General features: G+C 51.9%; 10 protein-coding genes across 10 annotated transcripts; 5 read left to right on the forward strand and 5 right to left on the reverse strand.

The window, feature by feature from the left end:
* Nucleotides 1-68: 68 nt before the first annotated feature.
* Nucleotides 69-2,293, reverse strand: CC1G_10286 (pre-mRNA splicing factor; the record flags this gene model as incomplete). The annotated part of the gene is made up of 7 exons (XM_001828563.2): nucleotides 69-113; nucleotides 278-322; nucleotides 379-647; nucleotides 703-913; nucleotides 968-1,231; nucleotides 1,285-2,079; nucleotides 2,129-2,293. 7 exons carry the CDS (start codon nucleotides 2,291-2,293, stop codon nucleotides 69-71), a joined length of 1,794 nt encoding a protein of 597 aa, XP_001828615.2.
* Nucleotides 2,294-2,670: 377 nt separating this feature from the next.
* On the forward strand, nucleotides 2,671-5,176 carry CC1G_10287 (hypothetical protein; the record flags this gene model as incomplete). Its single annotated transcript, XM_001828564.2, has 7 exons — nucleotides 2,671-2,996; nucleotides 3,174-3,783; nucleotides 4,018-4,151; nucleotides 4,213-4,396; nucleotides 4,451-4,482; nucleotides 4,541-4,733; nucleotides 4,788-5,176. 7 exons carry the CDS (start codon nucleotides 2,671-2,673, stop codon nucleotides 4,926-4,928), a joined length of 1,620 nt encoding a protein of 539 aa, XP_001828616.2. The 3' UTR covers nucleotides 4,929-5,176.
* An 88-nt stretch (nucleotides 5,177-5,264) lies between these two features.
* Nucleotides 5,265-6,577, reverse strand: CC1G_10288 (cytoplasmic protein; the record flags this gene model as incomplete). Its single annotated transcript, XM_001828565.2, has 7 exons — nucleotides 5,265-5,298; nucleotides 5,350-5,420; nucleotides 5,473-5,675; nucleotides 5,728-5,897; nucleotides 5,952-6,116; nucleotides 6,148-6,409; nucleotides 6,466-6,577. The coding sequence occupies 7 exons, from the start codon at nucleotides 6,575-6,577 to the stop codon at nucleotides 5,265-5,267; spliced, it is 1,017 nt and encodes a 338-aa protein (XP_001828617.2).
* Nucleotides 6,578-6,719: 142 nt separating this feature from the next.
* CC1G_10289 (nuclear matrix protein NMP200) lies at nucleotides 6,720-8,433 on the forward strand (the record flags this gene model as incomplete). Its single annotated transcript, XM_001828566.2, has 3 exons — nucleotides 6,720-6,959; nucleotides 7,018-7,234; nucleotides 7,299-8,433. Exons 1-3 carry the CDS (start codon nucleotides 6,791-6,793, stop codon nucleotides 8,431-8,433), a joined length of 1,521 nt encoding a protein of 506 aa, XP_001828618.1. The 5' UTR covers nucleotides 6,720-6,790.
* A 383-nt stretch (nucleotides 8,434-8,816) lies between these two features.
* Nucleotides 8,817-11,721, reverse strand: CC1G_10290 (glutathione transporter; the record flags this gene model as incomplete). Its single annotated transcript, XM_001828567.2, has 9 exons — nucleotides 8,817-8,901; nucleotides 8,968-9,315; nucleotides 9,375-10,008; nucleotides 10,063-10,278; nucleotides 10,333-10,402; nucleotides 10,452-11,098; nucleotides 11,150-11,214; nucleotides 11,265-11,342; nucleotides 11,393-11,721. 9 exons carry the CDS (start codon nucleotides 11,719-11,721, stop codon nucleotides 8,817-8,819), a joined length of 2,472 nt encoding a protein of 823 aa, XP_001828619.2.
* Nucleotides 11,722-12,158: 437 nt separating this feature from the next.
* Nucleotides 12,159-13,119, reverse strand: CC1G_13630 (hypothetical protein; the record flags this gene model as incomplete). Its single annotated transcript, XM_002912052.1, has 4 exons — nucleotides 12,159-12,241; nucleotides 12,410-12,450; nucleotides 12,541-12,567; nucleotides 12,926-13,119. 4 exons carry the CDS (start codon nucleotides 13,117-13,119, stop codon nucleotides 12,159-12,161), a joined length of 345 nt encoding a protein of 114 aa, XP_002912098.1.
* A 1,098-nt stretch (nucleotides 13,120-14,217) lies between these two features.
* CC1G_10291 (alpha-ketoglutarate-dependent sulfonate dioxygenase) lies at nucleotides 14,218-15,808 on the forward strand (the record flags this gene model as incomplete). The annotated part of the gene is made up of 6 exons (XM_001828568.2): nucleotides 14,218-14,326; nucleotides 14,388-14,790; nucleotides 14,861-15,018; nucleotides 15,073-15,473; nucleotides 15,530-15,642; nucleotides 15,698-15,808. Exons 1-6 carry the CDS (start codon nucleotides 14,244-14,246, stop codon nucleotides 15,806-15,808), a joined length of 1,269 nt encoding a protein of 422 aa, XP_001828620.2. The 5' UTR covers nucleotides 14,218-14,243.
* A 240-nt stretch (nucleotides 15,809-16,048) lies between these two features.
* CC1G_10292 (hypothetical protein) lies at nucleotides 16,049-17,734 on the reverse strand (the record flags this gene model as incomplete). The annotated part of the gene is made up of 1 exon (XM_001828569.2): nucleotides 16,049-17,734. The coding sequence occupies one exon, from the start codon at nucleotides 17,732-17,734 to the stop codon at nucleotides 16,049-16,051; it is 1,686 nt and encodes a 561-aa protein (XP_001828621.2).
* A 221-nt stretch (nucleotides 17,735-17,955) lies between these two features.
* CC1G_13631 (DIE2/ALG10 family protein) lies at nucleotides 17,956-19,633 on the forward strand (the record flags this gene model as incomplete). The annotated part of the gene is made up of 8 exons (XM_002912053.1): nucleotides 17,956-18,075; nucleotides 18,102-18,190; nucleotides 18,241-18,544; nucleotides 18,596-18,755; nucleotides 18,810-18,938; nucleotides 18,990-19,146; nucleotides 19,200-19,259; nucleotides 19,312-19,633. The coding sequence occupies 8 exons, from the start codon at nucleotides 17,956-17,958 to the stop codon at nucleotides 19,631-19,633; spliced, it is 1,341 nt and encodes a 446-aa protein (XP_002912099.1).
* Nucleotides 19,634-19,959: 326 nt separating this feature from the next.
* CC1G_13632 (hypothetical protein) lies at nucleotides 19,960-21,990 on the forward strand (the record flags this gene model as incomplete). The annotated part of the gene is made up of 1 exon (XM_002912054.1): nucleotides 19,960-21,990. One exon carries the CDS (start codon nucleotides 19,960-19,962, stop codon nucleotides 21,988-21,990), a length of 2,031 nt encoding a protein of 676 aa, XP_002912100.1.
* Nucleotides 21,991-22,068: the final 78 nt, after the last annotated feature.

The following is a 22,068-nucleotide window of genomic DNA, read 5'->3' on the forward strand; positions in this document are numbered from 1 at the left end:
GGCACAGAGCTTCAAAAGGCATGCACACTGGGTACCCCTTTCTACAACTAGAGAGTATAAATCAAAATCTATAGGGCGTTCCTGCCAGTCGTCACAGATCTCCACAAAGGCATCTGAGTTAACTCCTATGCGATAGGGTGACATTAGATAGAATTGGGGCACAGGAAGTAGAACTATTGGCCATGACGTCGCACTTGCGTTTGGAGCATACAGCTTAATCCTGGCGGTGAGACGGGGTGAGTTAGTCCATCGCCCGAGTAGAAAGTGAAGCACGTACCCAAAGTTTAATGAGACCATCCCATGATGCAGTGATGACTTTCGACTAGTAGAAAGGTGATATCAGGAGCGTACTCGGACAAGAGAACCGGCGCCACTTACAGTTTCATGGGGAAGCCATTCGTGCGCAATCACAGGTTTCGAGTGAGCCTTCAGACGTGACTTGATACGACCTGTCTTCCAGTCCCAGAATACAACGTTACCCTCTCCGTCCCCGCTGCTTATCCATTTCCCGTCAGGAGAGAACCCGACTTGACAAGCATAACCGGCGACGGAATGTCCAGCAAAGCGCTTCTTTCGATTTTGACGGAAATTGTCTGTGCTGTAGACGAGGATCTGATTATCCAACGATTGGGCCGCGAAGTATTTATCTAACAAACACGTCATTCAACAAGGGAGCGAAATGAAATAAGGGGTAACACTCACTAGAAGGATGTAGTGTAACAGCAGGCATGGAGTGCATGTGAGGCTCGGCAATGTATTTGATCACAACAGGGATGTCGAAGTCCCATGCACGAATCGTCTTGTCGTCGGAAGTCGTCACGAACCGCCGATTTTCGTCGACGAAGGTGATCGTATTAACAGGGCCTAGATGTTGGTCGTATTCTTGAGTGATTTCCCCAGAGTTCATATCATACTATGTAGCATATGGTTAGCCTCGGGCCGTCAAGGAGATGGTGAACCCAAGTACCTGGATGATCTTCTTGTCTGACATTCCCGCCAGGAAGATGTGCTGCTTATCCTCGTCGGGATGGAATTTGACGACGTATGGTGTCTTGCCATTTCCGAACCGTTGCAGACACTGACCGGTTTCCGTATCCCAAAGCTTCATGGTCCGGTCGTAGGCACATGACAAGAATTTCCGTCCATCGTTGGAGAAGCAGATGTCCTTCACAGCTTTGACATGGCCGTGGAATGTGCGCAAGCAATTCCCATGAGTGTAAACGTCCCAAAGCTAACGAGGACGGTCAGAATCATGTTAACACGGGAGAAGAGAAAGAAGCGCACTTTGATTTTGGTGTCCATAGAGCCACTGATCATAAGGTGACCAGTCTGAGGGAAAGTCCTAATGACAGATACTCCTTGGGTATGTCCGGTCCAAGTGTGCACGCACACCTTTGGAATGAAGCATTCCTGGGATCCGGCTTCGTGAAGAAGGTGGGGCGCCTCTGCCACGGGAGGCGACATGTACGTCCTGCCTTGGTAATCTGTCATAGACTTGCCATGGAACACAGAGGTTTCCTGGCCTGGGGCACCGAGCTTCGGCTTCGCTTTCCGGACAACAGCACGGGGTTCTTCCTCTTCACTCTCCTCCTCTTCATCCCCTTCAGTCGCCTCCACGCCAGCCAAGAAGTGTTGTTGCGGCTCCTCGCCTTCCCACTGAGCCCAAGGCCCCACATAGGCACCCTCGCCTTCAACAACGTCCAAGTCACCCCGATTCTTTCGTTTCCTCTTCAACTCTTTCTTTTCCTTCCGGCTAGTACGAAGTGCATCGAGGGTTGCAAAGTTATTGGCCTGCGCCTTCTCTAATGAACCAACGACAGCAGGTGCGTTGGGGTCCATAGAAGGATTGGCGGAGTAGCCGAGGATTGCATGGGTGAGATGTTGTGTTCGGAAGGCATGGTCAGTCATGGATTGCTCTTCGACATGGCCAGCAAGCGCATTTTGGTTGAGGAAACGGTTTCGGTCTGCAAACGGGTTTTCTGGACCCTGTAAAGGGAGCATCATGTCTTCGTACGGAATATTGACATTCATTTGCGTGTCTGTTGGTCTCGTAACGAGCGTTTTGAGATTCAAGGGGTCCTACAGATTGTTAGAACCTGTAGGTTGAATTTTCTAACACTGTGCGTACCTCCGAGAGAACATCTGGTGCCGCTGTTGCCTGCGATGTTGAAGGACCGTCATCAACTCGAGGTTTCTTGGAGGCCGGCAAGGAAGTGAGACCAAAAGCATCGGTCGCGACGCTTTTTGATATTTCCTCCTCGTCTGACGAGTAATTGAGGGCAGCCAAAGGCATTGCGGAAAACACGAGTTGGTGGTTGAGTTAAAGAGTTGATCCAAAGAGCGTGCCGCGGCTGAAAGCAGTTGAAAGCAGTGCTGGAGCCACCTAAATTGGGACCTGCCCTCGGCCACTCTCTTCCACAGTCATTCATGCAGAGTCGAGAGTGCCTATGAGTCAACGAAGTGTTAGTCGCCCATGGACAGCTGAAGAAGGTATGTCTTCAAAAATTCGAGCATCCCACCAAACTCACTCCTCTCGTAAAGATGCTCAGCTACGGGCAGCTGTCGCTCAGCATGGCGAAAAGGGTGCCTGGATACTGGTCGCAGACTTGGTCCCAGGGCGAACCAACAAGGCCTGCAGAAAGGTAAATACTCTTAGAACCTGTCTAGATCATGTCTGATTATTTCTGCCAGCGCTGGAAGCATTCGTTAGCGCCAGAGATCAAGAAATGCGCCTGGAGTAGCGAGGAAGACCAATTGCTCATCAAACTGCATCGGGAACATGGTCCAAAATGGGCAGTAATCTGCGACTTTATTCCAGGCCGCACCGACGACGCTTGCTCTAAACGTTACCGTGAGGCGTTGGACCCAGCGCTCAAGAGGGCCCCTTGGACACCCGAAGAGGATGCGAGGCTGATCAGCGCTTTTGAAAGGCTAGGCAGCTCATGGGTACAGATCGGACAGATACTGGGAAGGGGTGGCTTGGATTGCAGGAACAGGTATGCTCCTTGCGACATGCTCTTTGGGCCATATCATTAAAATTCGTTTCTACATAGGTGGCGATGGCTGGAGCGCAGGGGGAAAACACGAGTTTCCCCAAAGCAGCCATCATCGACCTCAAGTCAGAGGCAGACCCTGGACCCTTTACTGACAAGTGTCCCTTCGGTCTTCCCCAGTCCTGCTGCAACATCGGCGCCGCTTTCCGCGCTCCCTGTCGAGGGACCGGATTTAATGAACAACTGGCCCCCGTACTATCCCCCGGAAATGTATCCTTTGCCTTCGTCGGGAGAGTCGTCGCACACGCATGTTATCCGCGAATCCACTCCAGAGCACCACGTTACGGTTTCCCCTCACGTAGCCCCGTTCAACTTCAGCTCCTCTTCGCTCAGCACTGCCCTGTCGGCACCACTGCGATCCAAGCCCTTGCCCTCGGACAACTCGGATGCCGTACGACCCAGTCATCACCGCCCATTGTTCCATTCACAATCTCAGCCCCAATCTCAAGCAACTTCTCCTCTCATCCTCAATGGCACTATCAATACCAATACCCAGGATATTGTTATGTCGCAGGACGACACTATCGATACCACCATGGACAATACCGACAATGGATCTTTCCTAGGTTTACAGCAATTCGACAACTTCAGTTTCACCGGACCGTTGCAATCATTGCCCTTCCCCTTCCCGAGCAAAGATGTCACCTTTCCCGAACCCGCCATTAACCACGCTGTGTCCCCTATATCTCCTTCAGTGGTCAACCTACCCGAACCACTCCAGTTCGGCGAAGTATGGAAATCCCCTAACTTGTCGGATTTATTTGCTCCAACTTCGAACATGTCGGAGTATTCACCATCCATCTTCCAATCTGGATTCTCCTCTACGAGCGATATTTTGGACGACCTATCTTCAGTTGCATCTACACCATTTCATATTACATCTTCACTTTCACCCACGGCTAGCCCACACCCTGCAGGTCCATTTGATCTATCGACTACCCCTCATGTCGATCCTTCTCCAAAGACGGATCAACCTGCTACACAAGGTTCTTTGTTGTTCTCTGTCGCTCCTCCCGGGCCTATCAGGACGAGGAAACCCCCTGTTCAGTCTCAGCGTAAGGCGACGCCGAGACTCTCTTCCACTTTGAGGTGTTCCGAGTACGTCCTTCTCGGGCTTGTCCCACTCTTCCCCTGTTTTCTAAAGACACTTTATCCACAGCCCGAACATTCGTCCATATGCCTGTGGTTACGAATCGTGTTGGTCAGAGGCGGACCCTAGTAAACGGGTCTGCTTTTACACTTCAGGAGAGCTGAACACCCATATCAAAGAGGTACACACATCCGACAAGCCTGTTGAATCTCCTTGGAGGTGCGGCCTCGAAGGCTGTAGACAGAAGTACAAGGTACAGTGGACCAGGTTCATTCGCTGGACTGCAGTCTTAATGTCGTCTTTGCAGTCCGAGAATGGTATACAGTACCATTTGCAAGCGTAAGTGATACTCTTCGCTCCCCCAATGTTACGCGGTTCTTAATCTATTTCCCAATAGGTCCAAAGTTCACTTCCAGGACGCAGTGCAGTCCTTCCTATCCCAACATAGTACCGCCGCGGAAGCTTCACAAGATCCTTCATCTTCTCCCGGAAAAGACCCCGAGAAGAAACAAAGGCGGTATATGTGCCCTCGACCTGGATGTGTCAAAGCCTTCAAGCAGGCAAGTGGGCTCAGATATCACCTTGCTCACGTACGTGGAATTCTTCCGCATGAGCTACCTATCCGCAACTTATGTTCATCTCAGGGCCATCCTTCGTCTAAGCCCGTACAGATAGCGGAAATGCCTCCGGAAATACGCAACGCTATTCCAAAGCCTATCCGGAATCTGCGTCAGAAGTCTCCCGAATTGCCGCCTGCCCTAACCACCGCCATCTCCACTGCTTGATCTGTGGCTTTTCATGCTCACGAACCAGCTCGACTTTCCAGCGGTTTGACTACGACTATTATTTCTCGCAAATTCGGACCTTCTTTGTCGCAAGAGCGCGTATGTGCCTGCAGGACTTTGCTGTGTGTCGCCCTTTTCTTTCTGGCTTTGATACATTTGCTCCAGCGCTATAATTCTAACTCATATATCCTAATCTTTTTCGTCCATTGGTTATGATTCCTTGTGTCCCAAATATCATGTCACGAAATGCAATTATACATCATGTTATCCAATTAAATGAACGGTCTGAAAGATGGGTTAATCCAAGAGTGGAAAGTAGCTGTCTGCCACTGCGACTTAGAGCCCAGCTCCTCCTCCATATTGTTGTGCACTATAAGACGGGTCAGTAAGGAATGTATATTGACAAAGAGACCGTTCTTACAGGTTTCGGAGTGCTGGATTGTTCATCATCTCCTCCATGGATGGCATGTTGCCACTGCGGAAGCGGTTTGCCTAGTGCTGTTGTGAGGATTGACACGGAGAGGATGGATACACGGTTACGCACCAGGTTAGCAATATCGGGACTCTGCATGAGTTGATCCAACCCGCCGTTCTGTGCCAATTGGCTGGCCATTTGCATGATGGCGGGGTTGCTGAGGAGGCTAGAGAGATCGGGCATTCCACCACCGCCACCACCTGCTCCACCTCCGAGGCTTCCTAGTAGATCATTAAGGTTTGGCGTGCCTCCTCCTCCAGCCCCGCGAGTTCCTGGCAGAGAAGTCAGAGCGTACTTGAAGTCATGTTCTTCATCTATCCTGACCTGTGGTGGGACTAGCAGCAGGGCTTCGAGAAGCGCCCCCCTCAGAGGCCAAGCGACCTTTGGCGCTTTCCAAACTGCTCTTCAAATGAGCGTTGGTAGGATCGAGTTTAAGACCTCGCTCGAAGGCATCAACTGCTGCGGAGTAGTCGCCGATGCTGAACTGCGCATGGCTAATAACCGAGGATAAGGTCCTGCAAACGGGATTGGAATTCGAGCAAACGTACCCCAGTCGAGAATAAGCCTTGACAAACTTGGGATCGATGGAAATAGCCTGTTCAGCATCTCCAATCGCAGATAAATGATCACCCTTGCTCGCATGGGCCGCGGCACGATTGGAGTAGAAGACAGGGTTGGTAGAAGACAGGGTTGGTGGGGTCGAGGTCAATCGCCTTGGTATATTCATCGATAGCTTCATCGTACTTCTTGCTCGACATCAGACCATTTCCCTTCTGTTTGAGTTTCTCAGCTTCAGCTTTATCAGCCTCCGAGGGTCCTTTAGGGCCAGTGGAAGAAGACGACGCGGCAGAAGAGTCCTGGGCTGCAGAAGAAGGGGCTTGTGTCCGTTCCCTCGTCTTCAAAAAGACATCGAAGATGTTCAGCAATTTCGCAGGTTTGATGGTGAGTTTAGCAGCTTGTTCTTCGCTCTCTGGGTCTACGCCAAATGCTTCACCGATACATTGAACTACAGAGATGATGAGGTCGCGGACAATTAGGATACCGGGGTAACTTTGTACGCACTGGCAACCTCCAACCCTTCCTTGTCGTCCTCCTTGACAGTTCCATCTGCAATAGAGTCGTTGAGGAACTCGATAACCGAGTACACCAGTCTTTGTTTCTTGTCGTCAGCCATAGTCGTCGTCCGAGGGTGTGGATGGTGGATCTTGGAGGAACTTTCTATGAGGCGCGGACATCATCGTGGCTGTGCAAACCCAAACAAATGCAATCGCGCATGCGCTCGCGGCGACACGAACCTTGGGATTCAAACCAAAACAGTGACTACCGCGTCACATTTCCTTCCTCAACCCGTTTCTCTTCTTTTCCAGAGAAATATCCGTTCGTCAGGATGTTCTTCTGTGCTATCTCTGGAGAGCCTCCCCAGGAGCCCGTCGTGTCTGCAAAGTCAGGCAAAGTTTACGAAAAGCGACTCATCGTCAAGTATATTCATGAAAACGGAACAGATCCTATTACTGGGGATAAACTGGAGGAGTCTGACTTGATTGCGATTAAAGCCAGTGAGTAACACCTTTCAAATATATTTCCGAAATGCTAACCGCGTGGTTTCCTGACTAGGCCCTGAAAATGCTCCTCCTCGACCTCCAACAAACACCTCGATACCTGCTTTGCTCCAACTTTTGCAGAATGAATGGGACGCTATGGTTCTAAGCACACATGCGCTGGAACAAAAGTACAACGCCACTCGACAGGAACTCAGCTACGCACTCTACAGCCAGGATGCTGCCAATCGTGTGGTTGCACGATTGATTCGTGAGCGTGACGCGGCACGAGAGTGCGTACATTACCATATAATATTGGCATTAAATGGGAGCTAACCGCTGTTATGCTTTCTGTAGGGCTCTTGCAAACGTGCAAGCTTCCATGGGAATTGCACCTTCCCAGCCCACCGGCGGCGAGGACGTCGAAATGGCAGAGAACGGAGGCGTTGAGGAAGGACTTCCCGCAGATATCGTCACCCAAATCGACGAGACGCATGCGGTTCTGTCGGCAGCCCGAAAGAAGCGAAAGACTCCTCCAGGATACGCCGCCCCGGCAGAGGTTAAGACTTACAAGGCTACCCACACCATCCCATCCCTCCATTCCGCTTCTCCTGCCGGCATCACCTCCATTGCTTTGTCCACGTCCAACCCTTCGCAATTCCTCACGGGCGGTAATGACCATATCGTGCAGCTCTACGATAGAAGCACCGACAAGGTTCTCGCTTCACTTAAGGGTCATTCGAAGAAGGTGAACCACGTCGCCTTCCGAGAGCGCGAGGGTGACAACACCCTGCTCCTCTCGGCTGGTGCGGACAAAATCGCCAAGATCTGGGGACATGACGGCGCGTCGGGCGAGTACATCCCCAAGGCCACCATCCGAACCCACAAGGGTGAACTCACCGGCCTCGCGGTCCACCCCACCAAGACCCTCCTCGCCTTGTCCTCTGTGGACAAAACCTACTCGCTGCACGATCTCTCAACATTCCAGCAAGTTTTCCGGTCTGCGCCAACGGACGAGCCTTTTAGCTCGATGGCTGTTCACCCCGACGGCACCTTCTTGGCCATTGGAACGCCCACCTCTACTATCCACATTTACGACGTTCGCGCTGGTGCTATTGCAGCCTCATTGACACCCCCCGATGCCGTCCCCTTCACCGTCCACACGCTGTCCTTCTCGGAAAACGGATACAATCTCGTCGCCCCCAACTCCCTCTCCTCCATCGCTCTTTGGGACCTCCGAAAGGAGAAGATTACCGCTTCCATCGACCTTGGAGATGACTTTAAGGTCAACAAGGTCCTTTGCGATGCTTCCGCACAGTTCATCGGTGTTGCTGGTAACCAGGGTGCTCGAATCTTCGCTCAGAAGTCGCGCGAAGAGCTGTTGCGCTTGGAAGAAGGTGGAGAAGTCAGCGACTTTGCGTTTGGAGCACAAGGCAAGGAGATTTGGGGTGCTACTGGACGGGAGGTCAGGATTTGGGGAGCCTCCGCTTAATATCACTTTTATCCATTTTGTATCTGCTTCTGTTGTATGTAACTCGAATAATGCTCACTTTCCACCGGCTATGCAGTCTGATGGCACGATTAAGAAGGCTCGCGTTGCTATCAAGTTGGCGATGCTTCAATGCCATGAAATTCAGTGGTTTCGACTACATACATGGAGTAAAGACAAGTCTTCTGCTAAGACTATGGAGAAGATCGAAGATGACTAAAATTACAACAACACGAAGTGTGAATGGCGTGAACAGTCGTGCAAGAATCGTATCCGAGTCCTTTAATGATGAAAGGCATTACCGTCAGAGATAGGCGGGGAAAAATAAAAACTACACAATAATCTACACGTCAATGGAAAGGGGTTTCCATTGAGCTCATGGTCTGTTACCATGAACTTGGTCCAATGATTTCCCCTTCTGCGAGCGTTCTTAGCGGTACGCCGTTTGCATCGGCGGTATTCAGCCAGACCCTGGAAGAAAGGGGAGAAACAATAAGTGAAAGGTGATTTAAAAATACAAGGCGAAACTAGACGTACTCGTTACCCCACCAATTCAGCTGAACGCCGCCTTTAGGCATTTGCAGGGTGAAGAAGACAATGATCATTCCGATACCCAGTCCAGCATCGAGAGCAGCGGAAAGAATATAGTTGTATCGCATCCACCATCTGAAGTGGAACCGTCGGATGACGTAGTTGAAGATGAAGCCGGTCAAGGCCCAGGAGATGTAGTTGATACCAGAGGCGGGAGGCATGGCACCGAGCGACGCGAAGAAGATGGGGATGTTGATGTATCTCCAGATGGAGAGGGGGAAGCGGCGAGCAAGGAAGTAGAAAGGAATCGGGAGGATTGCTCCGACGAGGAAGAACCAGAGGAGGCCGGAATACCTGGAGATAAGTAAAGGTCAGCTGGGATTCAACAACATGCACTGTCAACTAGACCATACCATTGACCGGGGCTGAACAATCGGACGGGTGACACGCCTCCCCAAATGACAGAGGCGGTGAAGAAAGTGGTGGAGCCAGGGCACCGGAAACCATCCTTCTGCGTCGGGGTGCACACATCCGGGATGTTGGAAAGCATCCAATTCTGCATGCCGGTGACGAAGAAGCACGAGACAGTGGCTGAGAATACTTGGATGGAGAACATCATGCGGGGTGGGATCTTCATGTAGTGGCCGAGTTTGAGGTCTCCCGCGAAGATGATGGCCTGGTTGGAACCAACGAACATCAAGCTCTTGAATAACATGTTCGCGATGGGACGGCCAGGGAGGATGTAGCCAATGATGAGCTCGGCCATGACTTGCGTTGGAACCGTTTGATTCGTGATAGCCTGGAGCATGCACAGCGGGATGGCGAGACAAACAGCGAGGGCGAGAGCGAGGAAAAGGCCCCAAATCGGCAGTTGGCTGTTGGGATTGATCTCGATGGCAATAACCAGGAAGACGAATGAAATGAGACCGATGGTGAGGTACCACCAAGCGGGCGTTTCTGGGTAGTATTGCATGAGGCGGGAATGAATATCTCGCTCATCCTTCAATGTGGTTCGGAACCGGCGAACAATATCCTTGCGGAACCAGACTGGAAGGAAGTGTGAGTGTCAAAAGGGAAGAAGAGACAGGTACCTGTACTTACGGAAAGTATGAACGAACACTGATGGGAATGCCGCAAACGCAATACCGTACAATAGGGCCAGGGCGGTAGACATGAAAACCGGCGAATAAGCTGAATATTTAGCTTGGTCGAAGACGCCATCCGTCAGGACTTCCTTGACTTGATAGACATTGCCGGTGTTGTCAAATGAATAGTACGAGGAAATGGGCAAGTAGGCCGAATCCCAGGTGTTGGTGACTGTTGGGAGAGATTAATTTTGAATGCAAGAATAGCAAAGGCATAGGAACGCACAATAGAGAATCGGGCAAATGATCCAGTACATGATGATGAAGCCTGCAGCGGTGTTCATCTCGGACCACCACTGAAACACGATATTAGCAGTGTGTCATGCGCCCATATTCAAAACATACCGGTGTGACGAGAGGGCTACCAATGAAAGCAATCATCGACCAATCGAAAGTCAACATACTCATACCCAGGCCAGTGTTGACGCCGAACAATGCGTTGACGGTGACATTGTCCGGAGCGATCCAGCACACCCAATTGAACATGGTGAGTGCGGTAAAAAGATAACCTGGGACAAAGAACCACACTGCACTCCCGACCATCGCCAGGACGAAAAACCTCTCTCGACTCATATGTGACTTGTCGCGTTGGCCGTAATTCTTGTGCAGGGTGTTGAAGAGAGCCGAGTTGACTAGCGCGCCTGGCCAAATCATGCTGGAGGGCCAAACCACAAATTGTCGCATGATACCACCGAGGGAATAGCCCCAGATTTGTGAACCGATGGCGATGAGAATTTGGAAGGCGTAGGAGACCTGCTGACCGTAGAACATACGCTGACAGAGGGCGACTTCGGTAATATAGACTCCCCCCGTAGCAATGTTACCCATGACGGTGATACAGACGTGCTCCTTGACTGAGAAGGGGCCGGGGTTCATCGACCATTTGTAGCCGAAGAAGTTGAAGACTGTCTTTGGCAGGATACGTTCCATGCCCTTGCCCAAAGGGAGCGCAACGAGCTGAACCACGATACCAGTTAGGTAAACAGACGGGTCTGTTCGAACGGGTGAGTCGGGGATGCGGCAGAGCCGTGAAACCTACTCACATCGCATAGCAAAGATTTGGTTGAAGAAAATCCCAACGATCATAAGGAAAAGACCCAACGTCCAACTGAAGGGGAATCAGAAAAGAATGGATACCGAAGAAGAGGTGGGACTGACACTCGGAAAGTGTTATATGGCATCAACGGATCGTCAACACTAGAGACCGCAGCTCGAACCTCAGGGTAAGGAGATTCACTAATTTGCAATGAGTGGGATATAGAGACGCGGGAAGATGGGCGACGTACTCATCAAAGTCAATTGCTGACTCTGCCTGCGTTGAGGAATAGCGGTCGAACTGCGACTCTGTATCGAAGTCCGACTCATAGCCCGTGTGGACCTTCCTCTTCGGATCCAATCCAAAACTTCGAATTGAGGATGGCCTATTGGCCCTCAAGTCAAAGTTGGGGTTGTTGAGATGCTCGAGGTAGAATTGGCGGTCCTCTTGCAGCATTGATTCGTCCCAACCCCGTCTGTCGCTGAGCCCAGAGTCCCGTCTCGATTCCACATCTTGCCCGCTGTTTGAGTCGATGGCCGTCGTGAAGCCCTTTGGTTCCACTGTCTTAGGTTCCTCCATCTTCTAAAGACCCTAGTGCAGGAGCGATACCGAGTAGGAGGGGAACAAAGATAGAGGGTGCACCGCGATGGAGAAGAAGGCGGGTGGGGCCTCAAATCTTCCTCGGCTTGACTTATGAGGGCTCCGTTGACAAGGGGCGTCCCACATTGCCCCTCGATTTCCATTTCCATTCTAACGGAAGGTTTGATCTGTCCCTCATATCCGGAGAGGGAAAGGACCAGGTTCACACCGAAGACGAGAACAATAAACTTGACGCAGGCGAGGTCCGTGGTTGGACCGTCTCCAACGTCCTCTGAGCCAAACGATTCTGTCAGGCGTTGAAATACCTGCGTATTAGAAGGCTTTCTGGTTAGCTTAACAGTGGCCAGGAGAGCAAAAACCTACGATAAAACTCTACTTGGTCGCATACGGTGTGGAATATTACGGTAACCGTCGAGTCAACACTTCCAAAACGAGCGCGAACTTCTCTCTTGTGGCGGTTTCTGATGAACGCCCGGCGCGGCTCCTTTCGCCTTATTGTCTTTTATTGTTCTGTCCGGACGTTAACGGGCTTCGCCCGGAAATACTAGATCAGGTGAGAACCATGGTCCTTTGGGGGAAATTCACGCCGATCCGCTCTGTCCTGCAGGCCTTTAAGCGCTCGTTGAAGTACTTCGCCCGAAATGCACACTGTCCAATTGCAACTCACCCAATGTTGCAGAAACTTCGAGTTGGGGTGGGGTCGTCCCGCTGGAATGAGTATGTACCTGACAAGAGTTATTGAGTGGTGCAAATGTTCCGGGTCCTTCGTCTCGCCACCAAGCTTCCCAGGACACCTACCAATTCAATCTAAGCCCTACCGGCCATCTATGAAGTAAGCGTTCCCCGTTTGATCCATTTAATTTCTGAAAACGACTGTTCCTTTGTTGTTCCCGAATATGCTTCTATCCATTCATGGGCTCATCAAGGATAATGATACTCCAGGCGGCGACTGCAGCATTCAAAGAGCACTTCAAACGGACTACGGTAGACACACTCTTCGACGTAAAGACAATTGCAAAAATGAGGGTGTGGTGTTCTGAAGTCTGGAAAAGAGCTTCATAGGAAGCTTAAGGAGTTGCATTTGGCGTATGTATTTATAGAACCATGATTCCGTCCCGACCCCCTAACAGCTTCTGGCCCAATTCATTTCACACGCTGTGCTGGGCATCGATCTCACTATCACCGGGGATCGTTGGGTCCAAGCGCTGGGGATGGGCGCTTAGTGTCTGGTCGATCATTCGCGATCACCGTGGCCTTGGCTTCGGGACCGCTGGTTTCACGCGCTCCTTGATTGTCAGCCTCAGCAGGTTGTTCGTTAAGGAGCGACTCTGAGACTTCGTGGTCAATCTCAGTGTGTGACCATAAGATCACCTGCATTTCGCGCATTCCACCTTGACCATCCACTTCCATTCAGTTAAACGGCCCAAGAATGCAGATTGGAGCTCGGAATTGCAAGGATCTACATTGCCCCTATCTCTTAGATGAGAAGTTAGTAGTAGTAGTTCTCTCATGCAGGTAGGAGAGCCGCGGCCATAGGGCAGCAAGATGATGGGCTTTCTGACTAAGTAGTAGCGGTGTCGAAACGCATTTATCTCTCAGGATAATCGATGTAGTGTCCAGGAACTTGAAAATGCTCTGCGCCATTCTAGAACTCTGTTGCAGCAGTTGGAATGCAATCCCAGCAACCTCGCGGCTCAGTGAAGACAGGTGTCGCACTCAATCGCCGCCAAAAATTGAAGGCGGCTACTACATCCCTTGAGAGGAAAGGTGCGGTGGAGGCAGAATCCCTACTAAAGAAAGGTCTGACATGCCAACGTGTAAAGGCCACCATCTCAATATAGTGCACAATCCGCGTTGGAGCCACCGGGCAATCCATGGCCGAGCGTTGACATGTCCCCCCCCCCCCCGTGCGTGTTCGCACTGAGCCTTGCTTGGGAATCACGAAAGTAATGACCACACACTTGTAAAGAGGCCAGCCAGAGGCTGCCAATGAGCCCACAGATAACGCAAGATAAGTGGCCGGCAGCGCAAAGCTGGCGGAACCCATGGTCAACAGCACGGGAGAAAAATCAAAATCACCGTGCAGTTGCCTTGCAGAGGAAATTGCAAGGGTACACCAACAGAGTGTGTCTGGACCATTCTGAAAACCACACTGCTGCGCGCGGCCGCACAGCGCTAACATGAGAACAGTATGAGGAATCGGTTATGTTTCCGTGTTGGAGTGGAGACATCATCGTGTGATGATGTGCTGATTACGAAGTGAAATAGGGGCTTCGAATCCCATGAGCTATACTGCTCTCTCACAAGAGCACGTCGAGACTCGAAAGTGAGTCACACTAACAGTCAGTCCTACGATTATCTTTATTTCACAGGTGAGCATCTTCAACCAGTGCTCTTCGCTGCTCCTGGCTATTATACGGTAGATTTCCCCTGTTCAGTAGTGCCATCAAACCACTTACCATATTTGATGATGCAGTGACCAATTGCAATCGCAAGGCCGTATGGCGAATTCGACTTTGGGAATGACGCACATGTGCGAAACGATATCGACGTTCTTCTACTGCCTACAGACTGTCACCTGCCTGTACGTGTATTTAAATAGTAGCTGGAGAATGAGACGAGAACCTCACTTCCACAAAGCGCAGCGAGCTTCTTTCCCGGTCTTCCCTTCCACCACTCCCATCCCCAACTTCAGCCATGTCGACAACCACGACCGTCACTGAGAGCTCTGCACCTACAGCGGAGTTCGAGACCCTTCGCATTCGAGCCCAAGGGCAACCTCAACCCCAGCAAGAGAGCCAGAGCTCTAACGAAGAACCATACAAATATGCCCACCTCCTGCCCCACTTCTCCAAGGACAAGTACCCACCACTTGAGCCCTACGAGCACGTGGACCCTGGCCTCCGCGCCCTCTCTCACCCCAATCCTCGTTCCTTCCTCGACAACGCTACCAGTGTCTTCGAAATCACCCCATACCTTGGCACTGAAGTTAGCGGTGTAAATCTTGCCGATCTCGACTCTGACGGTCGCGACCAGCTCGCCCTCGAGGTACACTCGCTCACCCAATGTATTTTCTTCCGGGAAAGTGTTGTAACATGCCTTTCTTTTCCGTTACCAGGTAGCTCGCAGGGGATTGATGGTCTTCCGTGACCAGCAAGACTTCATCGACCGTGGTCCTGAATTCTACCTCCAATGGGGCCGCCACTTTGGACGCCTCCACGTACACCCCACCTCGGGTCACCCAGAGGGTTACCCTGAGTTCCACTTGGTCTACAGGTATGCCCTATCCTCCGCCACCTGTTTCTGACGGGCTGACCACCCCTCCCGCAGAGACCACAAGACCACCTTCAACTTCGAGATTGACGAGAGCATCAGCAGTACCATCTGGCACTCTGACGTCTCCTACGAGCTCCAACCTCCCGGTCTCACTACCTTCTTCCTCCTCTCCGCTCCCCCCTCCGGAGGAGACACTCTCTTCACTTCCCAGGTCTCCGCACTCAGGAAGCTCTCTCCTCAATTCGTCGCCTTCTTGAAGACCCTCAAGGCCGTCCACTCTGGCTTCGAACAGGCTGACTTCTCGCGGTCCGGAAAGCGAGGCGCTACCGTCCGCCGTGAACCTGTCGAACACATTCACCCCGTCGTCAGGAAACATCCTGTCACTGGCGAAGAGGCTCTATACGTGAACAGGCAGTTCACTCGTCGCATCGTCGGTCTCAAAAAAGAGGAATCTGGTAAGTTCCCTGCCTCGAAGTGCATACCGAACGAGAGTACTCACCAACACCTGCAGAGGCAACCCTCAAGCTCCTTTACGACCACATTGACAAGAGTGCCGATAACCAGGCTCGCGTCCGATGGACACCCAACACCATTGTCCTTTGGGATAACCGAATCACCGCTCACGTATGTTCCTCTACGCATTAGCCTCTGACGCAGGTAACTCACTACCACTTTCTAGTCTGCAACGGTCGACTTCAAGGAACGGGGTCAACGTCGCCACGGTCTCCGCATCACCCCTCAAGCGGAACGCCCCATCCCCGCCTTGGATGGATGGGATCTTTCTGCCTAAAAGCCTCATTGTCATCTTGCATCGGTTCTCTTCATTCTTTACACTAGCAGCGCACCATCATCAGCATCGTATTTTTGCAACCGCAAGCAAAAAAAGTCGAGAAGAATGTAATATAGTACATGTATTTGCATCACACCTTTCAAATCAACCATCCCGTTCTGCCCTCGTGTCCTCTAGTACCCGGGTCCTCCACATCAAACATCGTCCCTGAAGCTCAGGGGTCCTGCATGCTCGAAGAAATTAGTGCGAATTAGAGAGTAGATTAGTGGCACGGGTTGTTAAGCCTGGGAGACGGTCGAGGAAGTCGAGCGTGGCAGCGTGAATTGTAAGCTCGAGTCCGTCCGCAATGAGCTGTCGTACGTTTTGGTATTGATGGAAATCGAGCAATTCAATATCGTCAGGCGATTCCTTGAGGCGGAGTGCCACATGCTTCAGAACCGCGACACTTTGTTTGGGGTAAAGGAGGTGGGTTTCGTTTCGTACCACATCGACTCTGTCGAGCATGGACAACGAGTTGGTGGTCGGAAGACGTTTGAGGCCGCGTCTTGCGATCAACATCGCGACCATCTGCGGCCATGAGAATGAGAACGCTCCAACATACTCGAAGCGTGTCATGTTAGGCAGTGCACAGTGTCCCCTATCATCAGGGATGAGCATGGCCATGACGCCATAGCCCAAACACTGGCCCTGCGCCTCGATAACGTTGAGCTTGAATTCAACGACTGTCGGGATGAGAGCGAGGATTTCCATGACGTCCGCGGACGAGACGACCGCACGAAGAATAGAGAGGGTCGTGAGATGCGCATGCGACCTCTCGACAAATTCTCTGAAAGTGGGGATGTGGAACGGTCGCTCCGCAACGTCATAAGTCAAGTTCTTGAGCCCAGGCGCAAATATCTTGTTAAGGATAGCCCCACCGTCGACAGAGCGTTCTGTTACGAGGGTGAGGGTTTGAAGGTCGGGTACGCTGATGGGATCTCGTGGAAGGGAATGCCCATCGTCTCCCCGAATGACGCTGTAAAAGGTACAGTTTTCGAGGCGAGGTGTCCGCTTCATGAATTCGAGGCATTCGTCGATGTAAAATGCCTTGGCATGGACGCGCGTGATGTTATCCCACCGCACGCGTACGGCATTGAGATACACGGAAAACAAGCTGATATCCCTCAGCTGGGGCGTGCAATTGGACCATTCAAGGATATGGCTTCGATCGCCTTGACCACCAGAGGGATTGACTATGAGACGTCTGAGGGACGAAAACGTGGCCTCCGGGGCCGACAGATTCTCGTAGTAGGCAGTTGGGATTTGGAGATCAATCGCTCTCCACCTGCTCGCATGGCGTAGAATGGTCTTGAAAAGACCTTGGGGTATGTCGGTGACTCGATCATCGTCGCTCCCGCAAAGGAGTCTGAGGGTGAGGGTGAGGTCACCGGACCGACCGATCCATTCCTCTAATAGCTCGGCCTGGATGCGTAACTTTGGTTTGCATAGTAAGAGGGTCGGGGATGTCCATAAGCTGGGTGTTGCCCAAGCTATCTGTCTCCAGGAAGAACAAATAGAACCTAGGAGGAGTGGGCATATGGATCCGTCTGAAGGGGGAAGATGCGGAGAGAAATCTCCCAGGTTCGGAAGACAGTGGGTAAATATCTCGGAGACGAGTTCGGTTGGAAGGATCTGGAGGATGGGGGAATGAAGTCGATTGATGTCGCGACGAAGGGTTGGCTGGAAGGATCTCAGGCGAGAGAGTACTCGCTCTACCCTGGATATTTCTTCATCCAGTCCAGCCAATCTTTCCCGGGGGTCCTCGGTTCTCTGGAAGATCTGGGTGAGCGCGTTCTCGGTGTGGCGGAGGACAACGTTCGACTCTGAGATTGCAGACGCCGCTGAAGGATACGCAGTCATGCTGACTGACTTGAATGAACGCTGCATGTTGAAACTGTTAACAGGGAGACTCGAAGATAAAGTGGGCTTTATACTGACAGTGAAAGAAGATTAGAGGAGACTTAGCAATACGAGCAGAAGCTTGCAAAGCTACAACCATGCCCGACTTGGCGAACGAATGATGGATGATGGCATCACTCTCACAGGGGCAGACGACCATCCCACCAGTGAACTCTTTCAAACGTCTACCGATCTACCCACTTCACTAGATGTCTCCTCCCTATGCAGTCTTTGCCACAATATGTGTAATGGTCCTCAAGCAGGTCAACCTCATCGTTGACGAGCCCTACATGGTGTTCACTTCCCATCAAATCACCCCCGCCGACCACGTATTGACTTGCTGAATTTCTCCAAGGACGAACCGTTCCACGTACCGCAGGCTCAGGCTTACTGTAGGGGCGAGTTTGAAACATGGGATCCAAAAATCACTACTCCACCTGGCCTGTGAGTCCTGTTGCCTGTAGGACACCTCTGATACTAAATAAACTCCAAAGATACCTGATGTCGCTGTTGTTGAAAAAGATATTCGTGTTCAAATGCAACCTGTCCATGCTGAGGTTGACCACAATGTTGGCTCTGCTAGCTTTGCCACTGGTGCTTACCCGTCTGTTGTGCTACCACAAGCGGATACGACCGCCGACGACCTGGCTGTCGCCTTCGCTCGAAGCAGTCGTCCTGTCGTTCTTCCCCATCGCGTGGTTCTTTGGCTTCCTCTACTATACAGAGGCTCCCAGTCTCTTCACAGTAGCGCTGACTGTGGTTGCTGCGACGCAAAACAGACACTGGTTAGCGGCTCTGGTAAGCCACCACCCCAAGTTCTCCGTTCCGGTGGAAGCATAACCTCTTTAGTTTGGCCTAATTAGCTGTACCTTCCGCCAAACCAACGTCATATGGATGCTTTACGCATATGCCTCGAGTCAAGTGATGATGCTGCGTTTCAAGCCTCCGCCCAAAGAGGGTGAACCAGACAAGCGATTGCACGACCCGCCTGCATTACACGCGTCGTTAGGTGCGAAGACAGTGTCATGTCATGGGTTCGCGTTGCCTAACGGGTTCTCCTCAGCTGACATCCCTCGAATTGTTTGTGACGTTCCAAAGATTGTACCCCAGATCTTGCCGGCATTCATCCCATACATGTTCGTGCTATGTGCTTTTGCGGTGTTTGTGATTTGGAACGGGGGCATCGTTTTGGGTAAGTCTCCTTTAATTTCTGCCAGGCATTTCCCGTTCAAGAATCTTGCAGGTGATAAATCCAATCATGTTCCGACTTTGCATATCCCTCAGCTGTATTATTTTTTTGGGTTCACGACGGCTCTGGGGTGGCCCGTCCTTCTCAGCTATTCAGGTGGTCCCCGAAAGCTCATAGGCGATGTTTGGAAACGGATGTTTGGTGGCAAACGGTGGGTGGCGTCATTTAAGTATATACTTCCGCAGGGATAATTAACTCCAGCAGCCAAACCCTGGTATCAGTGATCGTAATGCTTTTAATGGTATTCACGGTTAAGAATTTCACGTACGGCCCAATGAAAGCTATAAAGACACCCTTGATCTGACTTAAATTACAGGATCCACCATCCTTTCCTTCTCTCCGACAACCGACACTACACCTTCTATGTCTGGAGACGGGTTTACCTCCTTCATCCAGCTGTTCCCTATTTGCTAGTGCCGGCCTATCTCGCCTGTGCTTGGGCATGGTATTTGCGGGCTGGTGCGTGTTTTCCTGCTGGTGTTCGATCGCGACTGATCCAACACGTCACTAGCAAGCGACCAGACGCTGTTGCAGAACCTGCTCTTGCCCGTGTTTGTGGTCCCAACCTTGCTTCCAACTCCGTTGTTGGAACCGCGTTACTTTTTGATTCCGTACATCCTTCTCCGGGCGCAAATTAGCGATGTTCCAGAGTGGTCTATTGGGCTCGAAGGAGGGTGGTATATACTCATTAATGCAGCGACTATGTTCATATTTTTATACCTGCCCCGAGAGGGAGTTGGACGGTTTATGTGGTAGAAAGTAGGAATTTAATCCTGGGAAACAAACAGGTGGCAAACAACGCGGTGATGGAGGTTGGTTGGAAAAGTTGGATCATTTGAGTTGGACCCGAGCCAAGTTTGGGCAGAAACTGGGCTGCGGCTGCATCGCTCGCCACGACAATCACGCCTTGCTTTGTATACGACCCACCTTACGACCATTTCTGTGCAACAACATTGCTATTCCCATGTCTTCAGACAATGCCAAATCGGGTGGCAGCCCCAGATCCAAACCTATAACTAGGAGCACCTCTCTCCGCCGTTCCCTGAATCTCTCCTCTTTAATAGCGGGAGTCAGGAGCAAGGACAGCTCTGACGACTCGAAGGCCTCCAAGAAATCCAAGGTCTCCACCAGACGACAGAGTGCCATCGTCGCGCCCTCTATCAGCGCACCGCGGGCATCCCTCGACGGCCGCACCTCTCAATCCGCTTCCAAACGCGAAAAGACGCCCGACTCCAAGACAATCACTCGCAGGCGAGCATCCGGCACCCACACACGCGCTTCCGCAGAGGAACAGGCCCCCATGAAGTCCTCTGAGCCAACCAGCATATCCGCCGTCCGCGCTACAAGCGCTCGCACCAGGGCCGCCAATGGAATCCCAAAGTACCGCCCCAAATCTCAGGCAATCGAGCCATCCAAGCCATCGACCCCAGTGAAGTCAGGCACTCGTCGCCGTCTCAGCACCTCATCGGAAGATGGCGGGAAAGAGCAGCGGAAGCCCCAGACGACGACGCCTTCTCCCAAGGAAAAGGAGAAACGGCCAATCAGCCCATTGCCTCAGCGTGCTGCGTTGAAGGCATCTTCCGCTGTGAACTCTACCCCGCCAGCGACTCCGTCGACCCCGTCCAGTAGGATCAGGCCCCCGACTACCCCCTCCGCCAACAGTCTCAGATCATCACCCACCCGGCCAGCGAAGGTCTTGAAGACTGCCACAGCGTCAGCTGCATCATCTGTCGTCAGGCCTTCTTCCTCTGCTTCTTCTTTGTCCAGCTCTTTCACTCCCCGCACTCCCAAAGGCTCTACCCTAAAGTCCGCACTGACACGCTCTGCCAAGGACAAAACGATAACAGGTTCCACGCCAGTTAAAAATTCCCCTATCACACCCTCAAGGGATTCGCCCTCTCCTCTTGCTCGCCATTCCCGGAACGCTTCGAAATATGCCAGCTCTTCATCCTCACACGTCGGCAACATGTCCCACATCTCAGAGGCGAACAGCGAAGATAGTGAGGAGGACGACGTGTTACTGTTATTAGCTCCGGTTGCCAACTTGGCTGCCCCGACACCTGCTATGCCCCGCATCCAAAGGACCAGGAGACGTCAAGCCCCCGAAACGCCCTCCAGGGAAAAGCCCAGCGACAAGAAGGACAAGTCTCGTTTAGCACCCCCGCGTTTGACGACATCAATTTCTGCTCGAGGACATTTGCGACCTCCGCGAGCGCAGTCCATTACCCCCGTCAATACCCGACAATCGATTCTATCCTGGGAGCAGCTGAGCAACGATGCATCACGTACCTTAGGCGAAGGCGAGGTCGAGCGCATGATTACCGATGTCCCTGCCCCGTTCTCGGGTCCAACATCACCTGCCCTCAGCTCCTTACTTGACATCCCTCCCAGTCCCTGTTTGAGCGCCATCGATTCCCCTGGTGGTTTCGGCTCTATTTCCCAGGTCCTCCTACCCGATGTCACACCCTCTCCAGCTCCATTCCACAATGCCTCGACGCGTTTCAGCGTCTCCCCTGAAGCAGCAGGCGAATCATCAGCAACTTACCTTCGATTACAACTCGTGGCAGCCGAGAATCTCGCAAACGATAGGTTAGCGAGGATCCAGGCGATGGAGGAGGAGATCCATAATTTGAAGCAGGTGCATGCGCAGCAGATGGAGGAGATGGCATCGCAGATGAGGTATATGGAAAAGGAGGATGAAAAGGCAGGGTACGCTGCGGCATTGGAGGAGCAACTCTTATCGGCCCGGGCAAGTTACCAGCAGGCTATAGAGGCTGCCATCTCCCAGACGGAAAGTGCAGCGAAGTCACAACAAGATAATGCATTGAAAGTACAACGATCTCAGTTCGATGTGCTGGCTGCTGTCATGGCCACAGAAAATTCATGGCTCTCGGTAGGAGATTCATGCCAGGCAGAGCTGGATGCCATCCAGGGAGAAAGGGAGACACTCGCTCTTCTCTTGGCCGAGCTGGAAACTATCAACATCTATTCTTGAACTCAATTTTAAGTCACGGTGCGTTTATTGCGTCTCCGCACTCTTCTTGTCGACTTTTCGCTCACCACGACCACATAG

Source organism: Coprinopsis cinerea (assembly GCF_000182895.1).
Source record: "Coprinopsis cinerea okayama7#130 chromosome 1 map unlocalized cont3.1, whole genome shotgun sequence".
NCBI classification, from domain to species: domain Eukaryota; kingdom Fungi; phylum Basidiomycota; class Agaricomycetes; order Agaricales; family Psathyrellaceae; genus Coprinopsis; species Coprinopsis cinerea.